Raw genomic sequence first — 21,061 nt, forward strand, 5'->3', positions numbered from 1 at the left:
ATTTTAAGTGCTTATTTACTTTGTATTTAATATTATATTGTGTTTAGATTTGCTAATATTGTGTTTTTTGCTAATATTGTGTGTTTGGACAACCTGCTGCTGTAACGCCACAATTTCCCAGTTTGGGATCAATAAAGTAATTCTATTCTATTATTCTATTCTATTCCCTATACATAAATTGTGTTGGTATGACGAAATGAATTTAGATTATGCTTATATTCTACTATATTACTATCATACATAACAGAGGTATGACAGATACTCACTTTTTTGTTTTACAGTTTAAAAGCCAAATAATGACGTGTCTTTGACAAGCATTGTTGACGGTGTAAAACTTGTTCCACGTGCTCGACACTGTTTACACTGCTGCGTGCTGACGTCACAGTCAACCCCACCCCGACGTACGGCGGGCTGCCTGGCAACATGAGAGAGAGGAGCAGGAAGACCTTCTGCAGCCAAGAGAGCAACCTGCGGAAACCACTGGACTTAACAAACGACCTGAAACTCCGCTCAGAAGCACAATGGAGGATGCAGAGAAAGGTAAATGATTTCCTGAAATTGCGCACAGTTACTGAGTTGTCACTGAAAAAGTTTTCAAACAACTTTTTTACTCACAAGAAAGTTAGCAAACTAGCTAACTTTGCGCATTGAGCAAGGACGAGCGATTGAGAACATATGCCACTCCTTAACGTCAAATAAAATGCACAAGATAATGTAACGGAAAATTTCGGTAGACAACAAATCTTTCGTATGCATCAAATTTAAACTGCCATCAAATTGCCAACTTTTACAAAACATATTGCAGACGTTCATAAACGTAACCAGTCGACTAATTACTTTCATGCACAATTAAACGAGGAAGTTGTCATTTCAATTAGAGTATTAAATAACTACACTTGGAGTTTAAAAAATAATTTGAGGTAACATCAGGAGGGGAATTGATGTGTTTTAACACTTCATGAGTTGTTATATGGATCAAGTTAAAGGTAAAATGTCCTTACTTTTTACCTGTAGGCTACAAGTAGGACACACCTGTTTGATGGTCTGTCACATGTGCTCTAACTGTCCTCACTATACTTGTTCTAGTCAAGTGAATCTATCAACATGACTACTATTTTCACCTGAACAATAGTTTCAATGTTTTGCAAAACAAAACAAAACACTAAATTCGCATTATGAGTCAAGTGACGTTACAGGCAGGTATCACAGATATCAAACAGGCCTCTGCACACACCACCAATCATGTTAGAATAGAGAGAAGGTGAGTATGACCCATAGGTATGTTGTGAATTTATTCAACCTGACATTCCTTCTTCCGTTTCTCCTGCACATATCCCTTCCTGCTTGGCAGCCGTAAGCTCTCATACCTTTTACACAACATCCTCTAGGTGTGTATACCTGCCTGTATTGTGACATCTACTTAATAGGCAACTGTGTGTTTTTGCTGGACGTTTTGAAAAAAACACTAAGGCGTCTGTAGTTATTCAAACACATTTCTTGTATTTGCACAAAGCAAAGGCATTAAAGTTCAGGGCGAAATAAGCAGGCAACTTCTATTTGCTCACCTCACGAGGATGCCAGGTAAACAAGGCACTGCCTTGACCTACTTTTCCTTCAGAACAAACAGTCTTCGGCCTCCTGCAGATGTGTCATTTCCTGACGTCTGCATTTTTTGTTTGGCCTCAAGACGAAAGCTATCGTCAAAGGGAAATGCAATGCATGTTTTGTATATTAACAGATGTTCCCTGCTGTAAAAGTTGGTAGAGCTCAAATTGGTTGAAAGGTGCCCCATCTCCATGAAGTTTTGTGCAAATAGTCACAGTCATTGTTGTTGAGTGAGTACGTGTCTTGTGATCATGGTTCCTCTTTGATAGAGCAGGTTTCCTCTGCTTTGCTTTTAAGGTTTCCCCTTACCACACAGGCTTTTTCTGCTCTGTAAATGCAACTGATGCATTAGAAGTTCAGATGGCAATTATCTTTAGTACCTTTCTGAAGCACCAAAAGTTCCCTTCTGTTGCCTTGAAAACCATTAGTAAAAGCATGGTAATTTAAAAATTCTGTCAAGGCTGTAACTCTAAGTAACAATGATGACGGCAAACCGAAATAAAAAAAATTCTTGCAGTAGACCAGCCTCAGTTTTTGGTGTTTCAAGGAAAACAGGAAATGATGTTAGAAATATAAAAATCAAGCAGAGTATGTCATTTGTCTGTTTGTTTCTCCTGCCCACAGAAGTCTGTTTTCATCATAGGAACTAATGACTTCTCTTTTTACACACACTCACTCTTTGAAACAGACATAGAAGTCCATTTTATTCTCCCATTTTTTTAGCCAGTATCCATGGTAGCAGTAATCTGGCGCCATCTGTTCCTGCATCCATGTTACTTTGTCAGTGTCACCTGTTGGATTTCGGCCTGCACGGTCACATAAGCATTTAAGGATAAAAGGCACTCAACCATTTTTTTTTTTGGTTTCATACGTTTTTTTCCTCTTAGTGGTTAGTTTTTTTCACAATCTTTTGTTAGTGTTGTACAGAAGGTGAAAACTTCAATAAAAAGGATCAAAAAAGAGGCCTGGTACTTCTCACACGAGCTGTCAGGGGATTGTTTGCTGCCCTCCTCTGATTGTGTACATAGATGACCTCTCTGATAACAGACATCTCTTTCTTTCTACTTGTTTTCCACTGCACTCGAATGGGGTTTCCTATTTAAAACACATGGGTCCTTTAGGCTACTTAATTTGGAATTTCTTTGCTTCAATTTTTTTTACTTTAATGTACAGTGTCTGGTAATTCCGTTTTTTTTGGGGTAATAAAAAGTTTTACAACTGGATATAGTAGAAAACACAGCGGATATAATGGCATTCATTGTATTTGTAACATATTTGTACTTAAAGTGTAACTGTCTCTAAAAAAAAAGCAACACTTGTTTGCTATTTTTCAAGTGTATCTTTCTTCTGAGAAAGCTGTCATGGTGGATACCAGAAGTTTTAATTTCTTAAAATTATGCCAGAATGTTTTACTCCAAATGTCTTTACATGTCACAATGTGGGACCTTATACAAAGTATTAACAGTTCCAGACTATGTTGAACTGTAGTTTGAATAAAGCGTGCCTTGGTTTTTTTCTGAGTCTTGATAAAGCATATGTTCTTTGCTCAAATCAGTCAGGCTGATCTACGATGTTTTTCAACTCACTTTTTCTAATGTGATTGATCATGAGCCGTCGCCAACTATTTTGTGTTATTAGATTTTCATGTGGCACAACTGGATGCTTTCAGCTGTGTGAGCAGTCACAGGAAGTTTGAAGAGAACTTCCCATTACAACCATGCATGGCTCTGTAGAGTTAGAATCTTTTCTTTTTTTAATTTTTTTTTAGCAGAAACAAAATCGTACTTTCAAAATATGTCCACAAACAGTATGTCTAAATTGTTAAAGTTCATGTCATGACAAAACTCTGAAAGAGTAAACTTTATTATTTCACTTAGACATGAGACTTGTGATCAATATTATATTAAAATGAGTTTTTTCACAATATTTCAATAAGCCTTTGAGCTAATATTGAGCTTGAGTTTTATTTGTACTAAGTGACTTATCTGGCACTATTCCACTATTTATCTCACATGGGGCGTGTTTTATATTATTTGCGTTCTGAATTTGATTTAGCGTCAGTAGTAAAAGAATGTTGCTTTAATGTATGTGTCACATTTAACTAGTCTAGGAGCCATATGAATAAAATGTGGAGTGAGCCATCTAGCCATCAGTCAAAACAATTTACTGAACATAGAAAAGAAGATAAAGTTTAATGTAAACCAAGAAAAAAAATCTTTTGACATATCATGCACACACAAACAGTGCAAAATTATATTATTCACCCATTCACCACTACTCTTTCTGGGATCAAAACGCTTACAGGGAAAGATCAGCAAAGAAATAAAAGGAAGAGACTTTTGTCGTTCATTCAAGACCGAGAGAATTGCTGGATTTGTGTTAAAATAGACTCAAATTGTAAGGTTGTCATGGCTGCTTAAATTTAACTAAAAAAATATTTTCTGATGTATACATAATGAACACTTTTTCAACTATTCAGCTGGTAGGATTGCTGTACATTTTAGAGTTGGTTAGTAGCATCATTGAACTAAAACACACCAGCCAAAGTTTGAAAGCCAGACTGAACCTGTCCAGAAAACCTGCAGCCAGGGTTACAGTTTCACGAGTATTCATCGTAAAGATGGGGGGGGGGGTCTCCTGAGGCAACACATGACGTAAACAGAACCATGCAGAGGTGGCTGACGAAGCAACAGGGTCTGCTATATGACACTATAATGACAATATTTGCCTTTGTATCAATGCTATCAATCACAGTATTATCAAAAGAGTAGAGAAGAACATTGTGGTGGACAAAATACAAAATGCAGCAGTTTATTTCCATGCACAAAGATTGCATGCATACAGTCTATTGTCGTGCACCGATCACAGGGAATAAACATCACCTCCCCCTCCCACTCACTCAAGGGGAATTCCCCTGATTATATCCTGCTACGTTCTCACATCAGCTCACTCAGACTTCATGCAGAAAATATAATAAGGGGGCGGCAGGAGAATTTACGGATGAAGTCCAAACTAAAAATTTGGCGACTTGCATTCAAATATGCAGCTCACCCCGAAGTGTTTCAGGAGTTTTGTGCAAGTTTGAGCAAGGCTTTGGATAACACAGTGGAGGTTTCGTGGCTTATCATTCACTTCTTTTTCAGAGAGAATTTTTGGTTAAACTGTGAGATCTGGCTGAGCAGAGGTCTCACCTCTCTGCCAGTTCTAGCATCAGAGTTCAACTTTGGGACTGTCAAGTTGCATATAGTGGAAATAAAAAGTATTAACCATACATAACTTCAAGTTGTATTCTACTCCCTTTTAAGAATAATTGACATTTTTAGAGGTGCACTAGATATTGATGAATGAGCGCCACACTGATTCCACAAAGTAGTGCCCTTTCTGTTGTCTGTGGCACATAGAGTTGGATAATTTCACAATACTTGTGTTGAACAATGTCTTTAATCCACATAAATTACAATTTGCTTTGGGCATCTACCTTTAATTACCTTCGTCTTTTACCCATGCTTTACACATTTTTAAAAATGTTTTTGTAATATAACAATTTAACTATATCAACTTTTTTTAAACTTTTGATTTATTTCTAATATAATCAGATGACGACATGTACTTTTAGGAATAGGCCATACAACACCAATTTAAGCAGCAAACAAAGGCTGGGCCTGTTCTCCACCACAGAGCAGGTTGCAACATCCTTTTTGGGAAACACTGAAACTATATAATCTTCTTTTGCTTGCCCGTTTGTCTAGTGTAGTAATCCATGTGATTCATATCTGTTCAGGAATCAGGTCCTGGAAAAGTGGTGAAATATTGTCCTCCATTGTTTGCTTTAGGGATGCACTGCACATGTTGTCTCCATGTAAGCTAAGCTAATTAGTTGCTGGATAGATCTTTGTGTCATGAGATCGGTGTTGTGATGATTTATTTACTTTTCTTTTTACTGTACAGTTCATAAAATATCTGAGCTGGTGTTACTCTTCTCTTTCCCCATGGTGCACATGTCATGGGAACTTTTGTGGGCACTCTCTGCAGCATCCCCAATCATCCATGTCTCATGACTCTTGTTTTAGGCTCACCATGTGATAGGGTATGCCATGAATAGTAAAGTAATGGATCTCATGCTGTGCTTCATTAACCACTTGAAAATGGCGGTGTGTCCAACATTACAGTCTGAGTGGTTGAGAGCCAGGGGTTGTTGTTTTTTGAGCCCTTTTTTTTTCTTATTGTTTTATAATCTTAAATATGAAGTAATTCAATCCACAAAGTGGATATGTGACTTTGATGAAATGTTTACCTCAAATATTTAATAATCTATCAATCTCACTGGTGAACTTATTTTTTAACAAATGTCACATGAAACCAGTGACTCCCAGAAATCAGTGGCTCCATGGGTCAGGAGGCCTGCAGACAGGAAGTACTGATGACATTTATTAAGATGAAGCAGCACTTATTTTGTTGTTGTCTCTGAATTTGAATGTTTAAGATTTCTGTCACTTCTTCTGTCACTGTTTTTCTCTGGAAGTAAGTATGACTGACAGGCTTGTGTGTATGAGTGCTTGATTTTGTTGAATAAGTTCATGAAAACAGTTTTGTAAGCACGATTTGGTTTATAAATTAACCAAATGACCAAAAATCTGACAAGCAAGAGAGGAAAGAATCTGGCTAGGACTCATTGTCCTTGACATGCGTGCTTGTTGATACTTGATAGTTTGAGTGCATGTATGCGTGTCACTTCCTGGACTGACCTTGCTTAATAGAAGCACAGTGCCTGACTGCAGATCAGGGCAATGCACGGTTTCATTAGCAAGACTTGTATGTGAGCCAAACGTTGTGGATCATACAGATCATGATTTCTTATTTTAATATTCATAAAAAAGATGAAACCTTTTAGATGTTTTTTTGTGTGTTTGGAATTTAATTTAAAAGCTCAAACTCATGCACTGTGACGTTGTTGTTTGTGGAATTTGTCCCCTACTGCTTCAATACTTCCAGTAAAGCGTCCAGCCCTGCAGCGAAGTACTTCCTGAACTACAGAGGCATGGCAGATTGAAACTCAGATGATTTCTTTATTCTTTGACATTTTTGGGGAGTTTTTGTTAGGATGAGCTGAGCTCTTCTCATAAACATCCCCTGCAGGTTCTGTGAGTCCTTGCTTTGCAGTCTTTTCCATCCTTTCCATTTATTTTAGGATTAACAAGGAACCAGTTGGCCTCATACTTTAACAAACTCACCTTTTGAGATCTACCCAATCCAGCTCCATCTTGTTCACTTTCTAAAAAAAGGTATTTGATGATGAACGTTAGAAAATTTTAAATTTTGTTTTCTCAAAGTTGTGGCCTTGGTGGGTAAAATTGGTGTGTTTTCATTAGGACTGAAACTTCACTGGGTCCCACTTATCCAAGGAAATATTTATTGTTTTTCCTAACTTTCTATTTAATTTAAATACACATATCTTCTCGTCTTTAGTCTTTTTGTATCAACACAAATCCTTGTGGGTAATTGTAACTTTTGTTGTGATTTTTTACTTACTGATCGATTACTGCCATGAATATTCCTCCATTGCAGCTGGCGTAGGATCACACAAACTCTTAACTGTGTGTGTGTGTGCGAGTGTTTTTTCTAACACACATCGAGCACTTAACCCTCAAGTACACACACACAATACCAAGTGTAGCCTCTGGCAACCCTCTCCCCTCCGTTCTATAGCTGACTAGCATTACTGCTGCTACGAGCTGGACCGGCCACCCTGGATTAGCGCCGGGCTGTAATCTGGGCCACTGCAGATTATGCTTTTCATCTAATGCTCCCTCTGACACTCGGCACGTGACCGGCCCACACAAATGGAACCTCTTTTTTTTTTTTTTTTTTTTTTTTCCTTCTTGGATGACAGAGCGAGGGAGGGAGAGACCTGCGGGAAGTGAAACCGGTGTGTCAACGCAATTTCACAGCACAACTAGCTCTGCTAACTGAGGTCAGCATCTGATAAGAAAACTGATGCTTCAAGGATGGACTTGGATTTGACCTTTGGGATTACAGTAGATAGGGAGAGTGTGTGTGATGTAACAGCTGCTTGAAGAGAAAGGTAATTTATTAACAGAAAGAAAAGGAGCAGGAGTTCACACCGTCTCGGTCTCGGCCTGCTGCAGACACAGGAAAAGAAAAAAAACCTCTTCATCTTATCTTCTGTCTACCTGAAGATAATAAAAAAACTTCTTCCTTGTATACGCACACACTTGGATACTGTGTCCCTCTATCACATACAGCACAAGAGTGCAGGACGCTGTAAACAAGGAGACACAGCGAGCACGTGCCTGGATCACATGCGGACAATCAGCACTCAGCTGGCTCTGCTTAGGTAGCTGTGGTGGTGGAAGGCGCTCCGATCAAACATCACACTGCGAGCTGTAAACATGGAGCCTCTGGAGGAGTACCACTCACCGTTTGACTTTGAGCAAGGAGTCAACACCAGCTACCTCTACCTCTCTCCAGCCTTCAGCGACACGCCGCCCAGCTCGCCAGTCCTCAAAGGCAGAGGTAATCATGAGGAGGAAAAGGGAGAGAGGCCGGGTGGAGGGTGTGAGGGGTGTGTGCAGGGTGTGTGCATGTATGTCGGACAGAAAGACAAAACATGGGTTTGGTCACTGAGTGTAAATAATTTTTTTGGGGGGGGAGGGTGGTTTAGCTGTGTTTGGGGCAGCACTTTCCAATTTTTAGTTTACTTAAATTTCTTATCTGTTTGTACCTTTTTATAATATCATTTTAAATACGGTTGAATTCACTTTGCTTTTTTTTTTTTTTACAATATTTCATCTCACAACTCTCAGACATTACATCAAGCTTATTCTTCAAATTGTTTTTTTAATTGTTTTATAAAAACAAAGTAAGCGTATTTGTCTTCCATCGCTTGTATTCATGGAGAATAACAAAATAGTTGATTCTTTAATAGAATTTTGTGCATTGAAGAAGAGTTGTGTGTGACATGTTGAAATTTATTTTGAAGCTCACACTAGTCCTTTTAAAAAGTTATAGATTATTATTATTTTTAGCCAGGGAGGTTTCTAATGTTTTTTGGGATCAAATGAATTAAATATGAGTTTCTCTTTTTTAAAGGAATTGTTGCACAACAGAAGTAAAAACTGTTTTTTTATAGGTTAGACCCCCGTATGGTATGGATAAAAATAGACTATTAGATCATGCTTTTGGGTCTATATTTTATTTTTCAAGTCTTTTTAGAGAGTTTTAACTATTTAACTTATGTCATATTTATTATTTTATACTCTACCATCCTCCAGACTAAAGAATGTAACCCCCAGTATTGACTCCATGTTTCTTTATGCAGCTGATCAAAAGTGGCTTCAATAAGAAAAGTGTTCTAATACATTTATGAAATGATGAGGCCACATTAGTTCAGTATAGACCAAAACAATTTGCTTGTAGCTCACAATAGGGAAGATAATTATGTGCTGTCATTCTGTTCAAATTTGTCTTTTCAGGCATGCTGGGAAGTTTTGACAGCTACAGAGAGTGAGGCTGTCATGAGGCAGAGCATGTTAGCTTCAGAGGAAATGAGCTAAAGCAGAGAGGAGTAGAGCAGTCATGTGGAGGTTGGGTATGCAAAACTTCTGCCTACACTCGCATACAGACGTCTCTCCCTTTCTTTCTGTCTTCTCTCCATGTCTCTTTAATTTCTTTCTCGAGGCGTCCTCTGATGGACACCCGGAATGTGTTAGAAGACTTTACACAGCAGATAAATCAGGCCCAAAAAACCTGTTCTGTTTACCTCGAGGAGATCATTCAGCTTCACTGTAAACTCTTAGCAAAGTAATGTAAGGTATGAGAATAGAAAAAGAAGTTGGCTGACAAACTTTATGTAAATATGTATTCTGCTTGTGTTCCTGTAAAACATTTGACAGACTTTTAGTTTATTCTCATGCATGATTAATCACATGAATATATTTTTTTGACAAACTCAGTGATGCTCCTGTGGTATTAATGAGTGTTAGAATGAGTGATGACACTGCCAGGCATGAGTACACGATAACACTTTATGATTGGAAGTATTGGTGTTGGAGGAGCAGTTCTCCAGACGGTTGTGAGGAGATTCCACTGCATTCTTCATAGGGGTATATTTAGGTTAGTTCCTGTGATTTGGGTTTCTCTGTCCTTGGCAAAGGATCTGTCTCAGTTCAAATGTTTGTAGGGAACAGGGAATGTTTAGGGGGAAGTACATGAAGGAGAGAAAGTATGCTTGGAATGAAAAGGGAGGAGATGGTGTAGGGATTGAGGAGTGTGAAATGTTGTCTAAGGATCACAGGATGAAGAGAGAACACTTTTAACCACATCTATCTGTGAGAGTAAGGCGAAGTCAGGGCAGAGGGGAAACAAACCGGAAACTTCAACAGTTCATTACTACTGTGCGTCTTTGTAAATGAGAAAACAAGTGAATTCTGTTAACATTAGTTTTATGTGTTTTTGATGTTAACATTCACCAACAGATCTAGCAAACGTTAGCAGAAACATCTATGTTATCAGAAATGACATTAGAAATAGTCATTGAAATGGAAGTTCAAAACTATAGTGAATAGGGGCGCTGGTGGCGCGGTGGAGCAGTGGTTAGTGCGCGCGCTCCATGTATGGAGGCTGTGGTCTTCCAATTGGGCGGCCCAAGTTCGAATCCAGCCCGTGGCTCCTTTCCCGCATGTCATTCCCCTGCTCTCTCTCTCTCCCTGATTTCCGACTCTATCCACTGTCCTATCTCTACATTAAAGGCACAAACATAAATCTTAAAAAAAAACAGTCGCAGTGAATTTTCAGTTTTAATTTTCAACACGTTTTAAAAACAGTTATGAAGTTGTTTTGTTCTCAGACTGTTATTTATATTTTAATCTGAAGCTGCAATATTTAAAAAAGTTTACATTTTCTTTAAAAATGCTTTTTTTCTTTCCTCACAAAAAAGTTACATTCACAGACTGATATTTAATCTGGGCATTAACTGAAGGTTGGAGTGATTTTCAGAACCATGTTTGTTTTTATTTTTGATCTTTGTTTCACTGATGATTAAAAAAGATGACTTGAGCTGGTGAGGTGCCTGTAACAGATGATTTATTTGGACAGCAGCACACGAGCTGTTTCCTGTTTCCCATCTTTATGCTAAGCTAAGCCGACCAGTTGCTAGTGTTAGCTTCATATTTAAGAGACAGACAAGACTACAGCTACATAACTCTTTAATGTTATTGGGCCTGCCCAACACCTTCCAGTACGACTACCTGCTTGAGTGAATCATGTCAATGAGAATGAATCAGCTACAGCCTTCCAGTGGGTCAGTGGCTAAGATTCCCATGGATACAGCACTAGCTTTGATGTCTCTGGGTAGAACTGGGTATGGTGTCTCCATGACAGACATTCAAGTGATTTCAATCATGGAGTTTCTCTCTTTTCATACACAGAGATTTGTCAAAAGTTGTCAAAAGTTTTCATACCAGTGTATTATCTGGAAAAAAAATCAACAAACAGGTTTTTCTTCTTTATTTCTAGCGTGTTCAGGGGTTTATCACTCTTACAGGCCGTTGTTTTCATTACACATACTCACAGCTCTTTTTATTCTGAACTCTTAGGTTTCCTCTTTTTTCTAATCCCATGTTTGTTTCCATTGTACTTTTACTCAGAATCCCTGAAATTCTGGGAAACACCGGATTGAAAATATGAAGGATTTTTAGAGGCATGTTTGTGTCTGCAGCTCAGCTCTGGCCCAGAACATCCTCGACATCGCACGCTGTTGTCCTTTTTGACTGACAGATCCTAACAACCCCTCTGTTCCTCTGTTCTCTCACGCTGTCTCAACCAAGGATGTCTCCATCCAACAGTTCTTTGTATTATGGATGCTCTGCTGCTCCTACTGGGCAACGTGTGTGTGTGTGTGTGTGTGTGTGTGTGTGTGTGTGTGTGTGTGTGTGTGTGTGTGTGTGTGTGTGTGTGTGTGTGTGTGTGTGTGTGTGTGTGTGTGTGTGTGTGTGTGTGTGTGTGTGTGTGTGTGTGTGTGTGTGTGTGTGTGTGTGTGTGTGTGTGTGTGTGTGTGTGTGTGTGTGTGTGTGTGTGTGTGTGTGTGTGTGTGTGTGCGTGCGCGTGCGCGTGCGCGTGTGTGTGTGCGTGAAGGAAAGCGAGGGAGATGGTGTTTTCTTTTCATTCGTAGAGTAGGAATTAAACGTTTTTTCCTTCTTCCTCTGGGCTACATCCAATCATCAAACGGCATATTTAACGTTTAGTTTCCTTATCGTGCGCTCTGATATGTTCTCTCTCTTCTCCTCACCCTCCAGAGAAATAGCATGACAGCTTGGGTATGACAACCTACATCAACCCCCCCACCCCCCACCCCCCATACCACCTGCTCACTATCACACAGCAAACATGGGCACCTACATGTAAACATATCTAAAAAAAAAAAAGGTGTCACTCTACAAAAAAAGCCGCAAAGCTAACAAACGATTTGCCAAGTAAGAGGTTTGGATTTAAACTACCTTTTTTTACATCCCAGGTTCCCAGCAGCAATCAGACTCCATCCCAGAGGTGGGAGAAGATGCTGTGACCTCTGTCACTCCCTCTCCCCCTCCCCCCACCATGACAGAGGAGGAGCGGCAGGAGCTACAAGAAGAGTTGGTCAAGGTCAGTGTGTGATCAGAGGGTTAAAAAAGGTCAGGGTTTAAGGTGTCAAGATCTTGCAAATACCTGAAAAGGGTTGGCATAGCAGGCTTCAAATATACCACTTTGATTGCTGTTTTTAAGTCTTATGTTACCGTTTACACGTGACAAGTATTCTTTGAAGTCATTAAGCGAGGCCAAAAGCAGCCTAACAACAAGCCTTCCATGACAACTACACTCTCATTTTCTAGTTTCCATGTTTCCCAGATGCTGATTTAATCACTTGCCTTGCTTAATTTTTCCAGTTTTAACTCCCATGACAGCTGAAATTTCCAACAGCTCTTTTGCCAAGATGAAACGGTGGGAAACATGAAACGGAGTATCTACTTTTAAAAACTGTTCACATTCAGAGAGCATTATGACAGCTTCACTTTGTTTTCTTTGTGGAATTATATTGATTACTCTATAAGTCATTCAGTCTTTAAAATGTCAGAAACAAGTCGTTTCTAAGGGGCCAAGGTGACCTGCTTTTACCTTGTTTTTTTCTAAATAAATCATGAAATCATATATTTTTCACTATATAACCGAGTGGCAACCTCTGGTGTTGAATAAGAAGGCAAATGCAGGAGTACAAAAACTTGCTCTTCGTTGAGTGTCAACTTGAGAGAGAGCCGATAAAAAAGGCAATTTTTAGAGCAGAAGGTAAGAAGTTTACAGCCTGGTTAAAAAAAAAACTGTTCTATAACTCGTTTTTTTTTTTTTGTAAAAACTGAGAGGAGTTGATTTTTGACACCTGTGTTTATTGCCTTTTGTTCTGCTGTAAGGAAATTGTATTCATCTTTCTTTGTTTGTGTATGAGAAATGTCTTAAAAAGTTTTCTACTTGATCTTAAAAAGTGGTCCTTTTTTTTTTTTTTAAATGGGCTCTAATGGGGGTTCTTTGGCTTTTGGAGGCAGTCTCAAGTAGACACTCAAGGAGTTCAGTATTTTAGACTTCCACATTAGCTTCATTTTTCATCACCGCAGGTTGCCTCTTGGTTAGGACCAATCAAAGTTCACCATTTTACATAAACATTAAAAAAACTATTTAAAAAAAGTAAACATCTGTTTGTGTGTGTGCAGGTTGAGGATGAGATACAGACTCTGTCCCAGGTGCTTGCAGCTAAGGAGAAGCAACTGGCGGACATAAAGAGGAAGTTAGGCATCACGCCTCTCAATGAGCTCAAACAGAACATCAGCAAAACCTGGCAGGAGGTCACCGGCTCCACGGCGTGAGTGCTTCCCCACTTCAGCATATTGAGAGCACATTTCCTCATCACCTTTCTTTAAAGCTTTCGCCTCTATTTTGAGGCAATTCTGTCTTCTGTCTGATCCCCTTTAGAGTAGAATGACCCCCGACACCAGCAGATTTATCATCCACCATTTGCCAGCAAATGCATCATCTGTCTGTGCAGACATGAATTTCTTTTCTGATCTGAATGCTTTGAAAACTGTCTGTCCCGGTCGAAAGAAAAGTCTTTCTACTTCTAACAACAAGGAAGAAGATGTCTATGCTCTCAACAAGTTGCCTGTGGGCTGTATGAAAAATGTTGGATGGATTTCATGTTGGAGGAAATGAGCAGCATTTCGACGCTCTCAGGCTTTTTGAAATGAAAAAGACATTCGATTCGTTTAGTTCTGACCTTCATGCCTCTCTTCAGTCTTTGATCTCCCCATCTCTTTTCATCAATCTCATATCCTCTCTTTTGCTGTCCATCACTTCTCCCTCACTCTCTCTCTCTCTCTACATCTCAGCTATAGGAGGACTTCTGAAACTCTCTCTCAGGCCAGCCTGAAGGCCACAGCAGCGTTCTCTAATGTGGGCTCTGCCATCAGCAAGAAGCTGGAGGATGTCAGGTGAGTCACACAGGATGCATTAATGTAAATAGTATTTTGTGAAGCACTGAATCTTAAGGTATTCCTTTACTCGCTGCTCAAATTTTGATAGTTAGGGCCAAATAAAGTAAGTAAGTAAGAAAAAGTGTATTTATATAGCGCCTTTCAAGAGCAGAACGTCACAAAGTGCTTCACAATAAAACAAAAACAGGGATAATACAAACAGACACATCAAATCAAACAAAGGCAAGTGTGAACAGAGGGGTCCTTAGCTGCTTTTTGAAAGTGTCCACCGAGGTCAAGGCTGTCAGGTCTGGGGGAAGAAAGTTCCAAAATTTGGGAGCCGCAACCTCAAAGGCTCAGTCAACTGACTTTTTGTCCTCATAAGGAATAAATGGAAACGTGTGTTGGCTGGGAGCAGTGACTTTCATACCCTGAGACTAATTATTTTCACACTGTTTGTATATTTTAATCTTAATCAAATTTAAATGTTTTTATTAGTGAGCTCTACAAGTAATGCCACATGGATTTGTTACCTTTGGATTGGAGGCTGGCGACCTTTTCTAGGGCCCGACTTTTAAGGGGTTTTGGGGGCCGATACCAATATTGGGGAGAGAAAAAATCCAATAACGATATATCGGCTGATATCTTTCTTAGATTTCTGCCTTTTAATAAGTCAGTTTTTTCTTACCACTGTAACTTTTGCTGCTTTGCTAAAGTGCTCATGATGGATAGACCGGGTCTTTGTAACATAACAATGAGTAAGGTCTTTTACCTGCTTTTTGTAAAGTGTCTCGAGATAACACTTGTTATGAGTTGACGCTATACAAATAAAAATTGATTGATTGATTGATTGATCTATGTTTGATCTGTAGAGATAGATAGATATGTAAAACCGATGTATACAGTCAACAGCTGACATTGTCTCTGTTATCTTCTCCTTATTCATTAAAGGTCTTTATTATGATATATCTTAGAGATAGATTTTCTGTCCTTGAATACAACCAAAGAAATCAACTCCTTATTTCTAACAATACAGCTTTGTTCATATTTCCTGTTTTAAAAAAGAAACAAACCAATCAACAGATTGTTCCTCTTAAGATGCAGCTCCAGCTGACCCTCCCTCCCTCAGATCCTAATCTGTCCTCCTCCTTCTTCTTCTTCTCTCTGGATTACTGAGCTGCAAACAAGATTATTAGACCCCACAGAGCAGCAGCTTCACAGATGAGCCTCGGCTGGTTTCACGGGGGGTGGGGCGCTGAAGAGCGACCTGACAGGGGGTCAAAGGGGTGTGCGTGTGTACGTGCCTAGTGGTGGGTTTGTGTGTGTGTTAGATGAGAAGATATTCCCCCCATGATATACAGGATTAGCACAAACCCAGTGTGTTAATACACAATTGATCTTAATGGGATAAAGCAGGATTTATGGGATTTATGCACCTCGAGTTCTCTCTGGTTGAACATATAGAGGAAGAAAAGAAGGCTTGTACTACACGTTGTGTCTGTCTTTATCTCTTGTTCTATTGTTCTCTCTCTGTGTTAAACTGTACTCTGCTGAGATGAACACTAACACTCCCTCTCTTCTCCATCATGCTGTCGGATAGCATGCGCTCATTACAGCACTCAGCTAGTATGCCCGTCATGAGGTAAGGGCATCCAATGGTGTTTGTGTTAATGTAGCTGGCACACAGTTACATTACCACTACAAAGCTTTAAGTGTGGACTAAAATATGAAAGAGGTAAAAGGCTGCACTGTGGAGGAAAGAGAAACTTGCTACAGATTGTATAAAAAAAACTAGGTGTTCATGTCGAGCAACAAATCTTGTCAAGTGGAGATAAAATGTCTTCAATGACGGAGACCGCACGGATTAACTGAATGAAAGTTTGATTTTGGAAACACCCACCTGCAGAAACGGCTCCTTCGGTTGGTTTTCTGTTGGAGAAGAAACTGTTTCTATCCAGTGTTTGAATTATAATCACTGTCGTGTGTGTGTGTGTGTGTGTGTGTGTGTGTGTGTGTGTGTGTGTGTGTGTGTGTGTGTGTGTGTGTGTGTGTGTGTGTGTGTGTGTGTGTGTGTGTGTGTGTGTGTGTGTGTGTGTGTGTGTGTGTGTGTGTGTGTGTGTGTGTGTGTGTGTGTGTGTGTGTGTGTGTGTGTGTGTTATTTTTTTTACTGAACACATCCTGTAATCAATTCTTTACTTATTGACACTTGCAGAAATTAATTAATTAACTGATTTAAAAATCAGTTGTTCAGTCTTTCTAACATCCAAACATTCAAATCATTTGTAATATTTAAAGTGAAGAGGTTAAGTCTACTATAATAGAAGACTGGGTGTTCTTCCTTTTACGAGTCCTGATCCTATAAAATATTAATTTAATTAATTCAGCATCCAGTCAGTTGCTGATTTTGCCATGATAATCTATTATTGTTTTAAACGATTTGGAAACATGACAAAAAGATATTTATACAAACCAATCTGACCATTTCACAAAAAAAATTGCATCTTTTTTTATGGATATTTTGTTTTTAAAAAGGGGTCTTTATATTTTGTAAGTCACATTTTCCAAACTCAACATTTCTAACTGCTATGAATTGATTACAGAAATGTGTATTGTGTTTTATTGTTGTTGTGCTTTTGATGAATTCATGGAAAACAGCACCTCATAGCACCTTTCAGTAGAACAGAGAGCAGTATGTCTGTGTGCAGTGTTTGATAACATAACCTGTAAAGGTGTGATGACAGTAGATGTTCCTCTTCCTGCTGATGAGCTGTTGTCTGTGTCTTTGTGTAATGAAGCATGTCAGACAAACACAAATATGTTTAACTATTCTTGTTTTTTTTTAATGTCTTCTTTGACAGGAATGCACCGACTTTCAAGTCATTTGAGGGGAGAGTGGAGACCTTGAAGGTAACTTAAAAAAAAAGAACAGGACTTATTGTCACACTTTCCATAAAGTTTAGTCGATCGTGGATTGTGTATAAAATGATGCCTGTGACATTGAACTTGTAACTATGAGGACCAACAGATCCACTAGAAGAGTCTTCAGTTTCTTTAGATCGTATCTGTCATACTGACATTTTTACTTTTACGTTTCTCTTCAATATCAGTGAAGTCTACAAACCTGGTCAGCCGGTTGTGAACATCACGCTTTCAATCAGTACACCATATCTCAAAGCTTAGAGGCCACAGATTTCAGTGTTAGAAGAAACAGACCTCAATCTTTTTTTTTTATCTAAAGAGAGACTTTTTAACCTCACGTTCTCTGAGTCTGTGTTGTAGAAACTTCATTTTAAGTAAATCCCGACCGATTAATCATCCAGACGAATAAAATCGGCCGATATTAGCATATCAAGTGACTATCATTATCAGCTAATTTTTATCAAAGATATGCACTGATATTACTAAATCTAATAAATCACATTTCATTTGAGTCTCGCTGTATTACACTAGCAGTTCTCTTTGTGGCTGTCACCAGCAGAGTGTGTTATAAGGATTACAACAAACATCATCACTCTCCAGAGAGTCAAGCGTTGACACACGTACATGCATAGTAACTTTCCAGTTGAGTGACCATCTCGTCTACGTTACATTGGTTATCTTCTCCACAGATCTTTGATAACTGTGTTTGAGGGATCAACACAATAAATATTTCTACAGATTGAACATAGATCTAAGAAAGATATCAGCCATTATCGGTAATAATATGTTTTTTCTCCCCAATATCGGTATCGGCCTCAAACATCCCATATCAGTCGGCCTCTAATTTTAGGTCAACTTGAGTGAGTTTAAATGTTGTTTAAAAGAAGTATAAATAGAAAGCTTCATCTATGGCTAGAGGTTTTGGGATCTTTTGGCTTTAATTTTTTGAATTAAGTATCTTTGGTTTGCTAAAAATAGCCACCATAAAATAAACCTCACTTCATTATAGACAAATAAAGGCTGTAGCAGCAGAATTGAGAATTGTGTTGAATAGATCGAGGTTCAAAAGCATAAGCTCCAAAAAGCTCCAAAGTTAACTTTCAAATAATGAGAAAAATGATTCCATGTGTGTCAATCACATTGTTTACATGATTTCAGTGAATTCTTCTTTTCCTCTCCTCGTTCAGACAAAGATGAGTCCATCAACATCCACCTCGGACCCCGGGGACCAGAACAGTGACACTCCCACCGCCGAGCCTTTGCCTGAAGACTCGCCCACCCCGGAGCAACCGATGAACTGAGACCTCCCCCTCCTGACCTCCCTCCTGACCCCTCCCCACTTGACCTTCTAACCCCCTCGGAACACCAACACTCGCCCCCCCCCTAAACCTTTGTGTGCCAGTCCCTCTTTATTGGAAACAAATGACTTACCCCAGCCTTCTTTGTGATCTAATTGTCTGGTCTTTTTTTTTCTGGCACGTGTGCTCACTTGTTAACCGGTGTGGAAACAGAAAGCGTCTGCTGGGGGGGGGGGGGGGGGGCAGCGGGCTTGTGGTCTTGTGCCGGTCGTTTGAGTCTTTTCTGGTTCTCTGTGGGAGAAAGCCTCCCTGCTGTATGGATGTTCTTCCTCTAGCACTTCTCATTCCTCTGCCTTTGTCTAACCAGCGGATGCCAAACATGCACCTCGTTTACTCTGTCTTTGTGGAATTAACTCTTTCACAGTTTGTGTTGGTTACAGTGAAGGAAGTTGCACAAATATAGAAAGATATACATTTACAAACTTGAGTAGAAAAAGACGTAAAAAACGTATTTTTTTTGTGAGCCAGGCAGTTTTCGGCTTTTGCTTCTGCATGGCCCTTTCATAATATATGTTGGAGTTATTGTTAAAAACGTGTTTTGCACTTTTGTCTTTTGTTTTGTCTGCGTCCAATCTGGGGCCATTCTTTGTTTACTATGGGTTAACATTTCGAGGGCAAGTTTCATTTGTGTTGTATTAATCCTATAGGACTAAACATAAATGAGTCTAACACTGCGTTCCAAATATGAATGTATACATTTTATATCACACACAGATAGGTACAACACTTCCACCCACAGTACCGAGCTGTTGATGTAAGATCAAGAGCGCTGCCTATCGTGAGGTAGAAAAACACGCCTCACAATATAAAAGCTTTGCTCCATTGTTAAGAGTGTGTCACAACACAACGATCTCCATGTCAAGATAGTTACAGGAAAACAGCCAACATCAGCAACACACAGCGGCAGAGCAAACACACAGTCAAGGTTCAGCCCTGACCCGAGGTGGGAGTGAAATAAATGTGTCTCTTCCACAGCCAGAGTCAATATTTAAACACTCGTCCATTGTTTCTGTGTGGGAGGCAACACCTAACCCACAGCCCCGTTTTGTACTGAAAGAAAAAAAGTGAGACCAAATACTTCACTCAATGTTTTTTTTTTACACTTCTACAGAAATATAGTATAAAAAAAGAAGGTTAATACTCATTTTGGAATAATCTGTCTTATAATAATTATAGTTATAATAATAACTTTGTCATTTCAGTTTTTTACCCATGCTAGCAGCTTTAACCCTTTGTGCCAGACTGAAGCATCTTAACAACTATTTGTTTACTGTAACATTTCAAACAGACTTCCTTCCACCAGTCTTTTTGTATCGAGTGAAATATCAACTTTTTGATGAATTGCAATTTACATTACATTTAGTGCTTGAATTCATTTTAGCCTCTGTGCTACTTTGGTTTATTGCTAATAACGAAATGTGACTCTTGCCACACACTTTTCTAGTCCTCCATTATACCCAGGGCTACAGCTGGAAGTTAAATAAAACCTGAAGGGCAAACAGAGAATATACAGCCAAGGTTTTTCTGGGTACACAAATGGTGGAACACAAAGGTTTAACACAGATTGCTGACACTGCCTGGCACAAGTCTTCCCCTGCTGGTGGACCACGGTCTAAACAGGACTGTGGATCAGCTCTACCCTCTTCAGTTTTGACTGTTTGTAATGCAATTTGCCTCACAGACATAGACATAGACACAGACATAGTGTCAACAACAGCAGTGTTTTGCTAGTCTGAGTTGACAGTAATAGGTTTTAAACGGTACTTCAGGTTCCCATGTCCCCGTGTAACTGCAGACATGACCCGGTTCACTGAGAGAATCTGTGTCAGCCTTTCATCTCAGTCAGTACCGTTTACCAGTATTCAGTCACACACACACACACACACACTGGATCTGTTTGTACTTTCATTGGAGCCATGAAGTGAAGAAGTGTACTCTAATTAAAAACACCTCTGAAGTAACCTTAATTTGTGTTGTTTTCTTTTATTCCACCATTGAGGCTGAAAATGAGAATTTTTACTATAAAGGCACATACAGTATGTCTGTGTGTGAGAGATGTGACTGACTGTGTGTCTTGTATAGGCTACATCTGAGGTTGCCTTCCTCACTTGCCTCCTTCACTGTGTCCTAGTCACTCATATCAAAGATGCAAGGAAACAAAAAGAAGGAAATTTGTTTAGAGGGATGAGACATGCTTTCCACCAAAGTGTCACATGAAGCAACGTTTCTTTGTGATGATATCACCTGATCAACTCTGAAGTTGACGATTAACTAGTTTTTTTCTATTTATAATCTCTTTATTGAGCAAATTGCAGGTACAGATAAAACAGATCTCGGAAAGCGATTTGCAGGGATACATGCGCAGACTTCACAGAAGTCACTCATTGATCGGATGCTGCAGCGGATTAGCCTTCAATGAAACTTATCAACATCCCCAGAGTTTAAAGGAGAACAGATGCACCTTGAAACAGACTAAACGGACACAAAGACACACTAAAACATAAAAACATGTCAGTTTCAAAAGAGTGGGACGAACCAGGAGAGTTTGACATGAGGATTAAGAATGGTATATTGAGCATAACTTTCAATTCAATGCATTCACTATCAAACTAAAAGTCAGTTCAATTTAATATAAATCAATATTCTCCTGTTTGGCCCTTCATAGTT

At 39.2% G+C, this 21,061-nt stretch overlaps 1 protein-coding gene across 3 annotated transcripts; it reads left to right on the plus strand.

The window, feature by feature from the left end:
• Positions 1–381: 381 nt before the first annotated feature.
• On the plus strand, positions 382–20,361 carry tpd52 (tumor protein D52). 3 transcript variants are annotated; one of them, XM_061059152.1, is made up of 6 exons: positions 382–540; positions 12,137–12,264; positions 13,362–13,510; positions 14,034–14,135; positions 16,976–17,024; positions 18,224–20,361. In XM_061059152.1, exons 1-6 carry the CDS (start codon positions 522–524, stop codon positions 18,335–18,337), a joined length of 561 nt encoding a protein of 186 aa, XP_060915135.1. In that variant the 5' UTR covers positions 382–521; the 3' UTR covers positions 18,338–20,361. The 3 variants fall into 3 exon arrangements, with proteins under 3 accessions (XP_060915135.1, XP_060915136.1, XP_060915134.1); XM_061059151.1 differs by lacking the exon at positions 382–540 and adding an exon at positions 7,601–8,139; XM_061059153.1 differs by lacking the exons at positions 382–540; positions 16,976–17,024; positions 18,224–20,361 and adding exons at positions 7,588–8,139; positions 15,718–16,640.
• Positions 20,362–21,061: the final 700 nt, after the last annotated feature.

Source organism: Labrus mixtus, chromosome 16, assembly GCF_963584025.1.
Source record: "Labrus mixtus chromosome 16, fLabMix1.1, whole genome shotgun sequence".
Lineage (NCBI taxonomy): Eukaryota > Metazoa > Chordata > Actinopteri > Labriformes > Labridae > Labrus > Labrus mixtus.

Excerpts from the sequence above, each read along its gene's own strand:
- tpd52 (XM_061059151.1), top strand. The coding sequence starts at position 8,016 with ATGGAGCCTCTGGAGGAGTACCACTCACCGTTTGACTTTGAGCAAGGA. Across the intron at positions 13,511-14,033 it reads GAGGTCACCGGCTCCACGGC|CTATAGGAGGACTTCTGAAA; the intron begins GTGAGTGCTTCC and ends TCTACATCTCAG. Across the intron at positions 17,025-18,223 it reads GGAGAGTGGAGACCTTGAAG|ACAAAGATGAGTCCATCAAC; the intron begins GTAACTTAAAAA and ends CTCCTCGTTCAG.